Source organism: Panicum virgatum, chromosome 9N (genome assembly GCF_016808335.1).
Source record: "Panicum virgatum strain AP13 chromosome 9N, P.virgatum_v5, whole genome shotgun sequence".
Taxonomy (NCBI): Eukaryota; Viridiplantae; Streptophyta; class Magnoliopsida; order Poales; family Poaceae; genus Panicum; species Panicum virgatum.
In genome coordinates, this window is record NC_053153.1 from 80,131,439 (window position 1) to 80,132,542 (window position 1,104).

The 1,104-nt window shown below is 62.4% G+C and overlaps 1 protein-coding gene across 1 annotated transcript; it reads right to left on the bottom strand.

Moving 5' to 3' along the window:
* Positions 1-255: 255 nt before the first annotated feature.
* LOC120692132 lies at positions 256-904 on the bottom strand. Its single transcript, XM_039975362.1, has one exon. The coding sequence runs from the start codon at positions 757-759 to the stop codon at positions 400-402; it is 360 nt and encodes a 119-aa protein (XP_039831296.1). The 5' UTR covers positions 760-904; the 3' UTR covers positions 256-399.
* Positions 905-1,104: the final 200 nt, after the last annotated feature.

A 1,104-nucleotide genomic window follows, 5' to 3' on the forward strand; every position in this document is an offset into this window, starting at 1 on the left:
AATCCAACGAGAAAGGGACGGTAAATGGCGTGCGTGGGAGATCAAAAACATTTCCTTGTCGAATCTTTACACGGATAGGATAGGATAGGATTGAGCCAATTCAACGGGGCACTGCAATGGGCCGCCTGTGACGACGATGGCATTGTGGTGGGCTTTCTTTCTGGAAGCCCGTAACTAACAAAACAGAAACGGGAAGTTGAATTTGGCAGGGCCCAAGCCCATACTTCTCATTGGGCCTGACTACAGCGTAGCATAGAGCCCAGCCCGCATTTTATTCGTTTGCAAACAAAAAAAGGCGACGTATGTACAGGTTGCTTGACACGCGTAGAAGCTGTGAGACGGCAGCAAAACGTACACGACAAGCGCGCACGGAACAACAGTAACACAGTGCTACTACTACTACTGGATGTAGGACTGGCCGGTGATGTCGAGGTCGCGGTCGCCGGTGGACGGCGGCGGCGGGTGGCTAGGCTTGGCGTCGGCCGCCCTCGCCTCCTCGGGCCCGTCGGCGCTCTGCGTGACGCTGGCGCGCGGCCTGGCGGGGTCCCTCCGCCGGTCCTCGCCCGCGTACATCCCGCCGCCGTAGGCCTCCCGCGTGAGCGGCTTCATCTCGGAGATGTTGGGCGGCTGGTGCTCCCGCTGCAGCTGCGGCTGCGCGCCGGCCACCAGATCGCGCAGGTCCGGGTCGCTCGACGGCACCTTGGGCGCCTCCTCCCGGTCCTCCCTCGCCTTCTCCGTGTTCGGCACAAACCGCTCCATTGCTACCTGTTTGGCTGCGTCAGTGCGTGTTCCAAGCTACTCTTGTGATCTTGTCTTGTTGCTTTGCTCTGCTCATCCGGCAGTGGTGCCCGGCGAGTGGGCTTGCTTAAATAGCAAGTAGCTATCTGCGTGGCGGGTGGATCGGGACGGCCGCGCCGGGCCGGGGGAGGGGGGCAGCCTCGCGTGAGAGGAGATCTCGTGCGTGTTCCGGCGCTGGGGGTACGTGTTGCGGGCAGGGCGCGCGTGGAGCGAACGCTCGAGGGCCGCGTGGGACGATGGGGACACCTGGAGGAGGTCGGTGGCCTCGGATGTCGCCGGACGCGACTCGTGGACATCACCCACCAT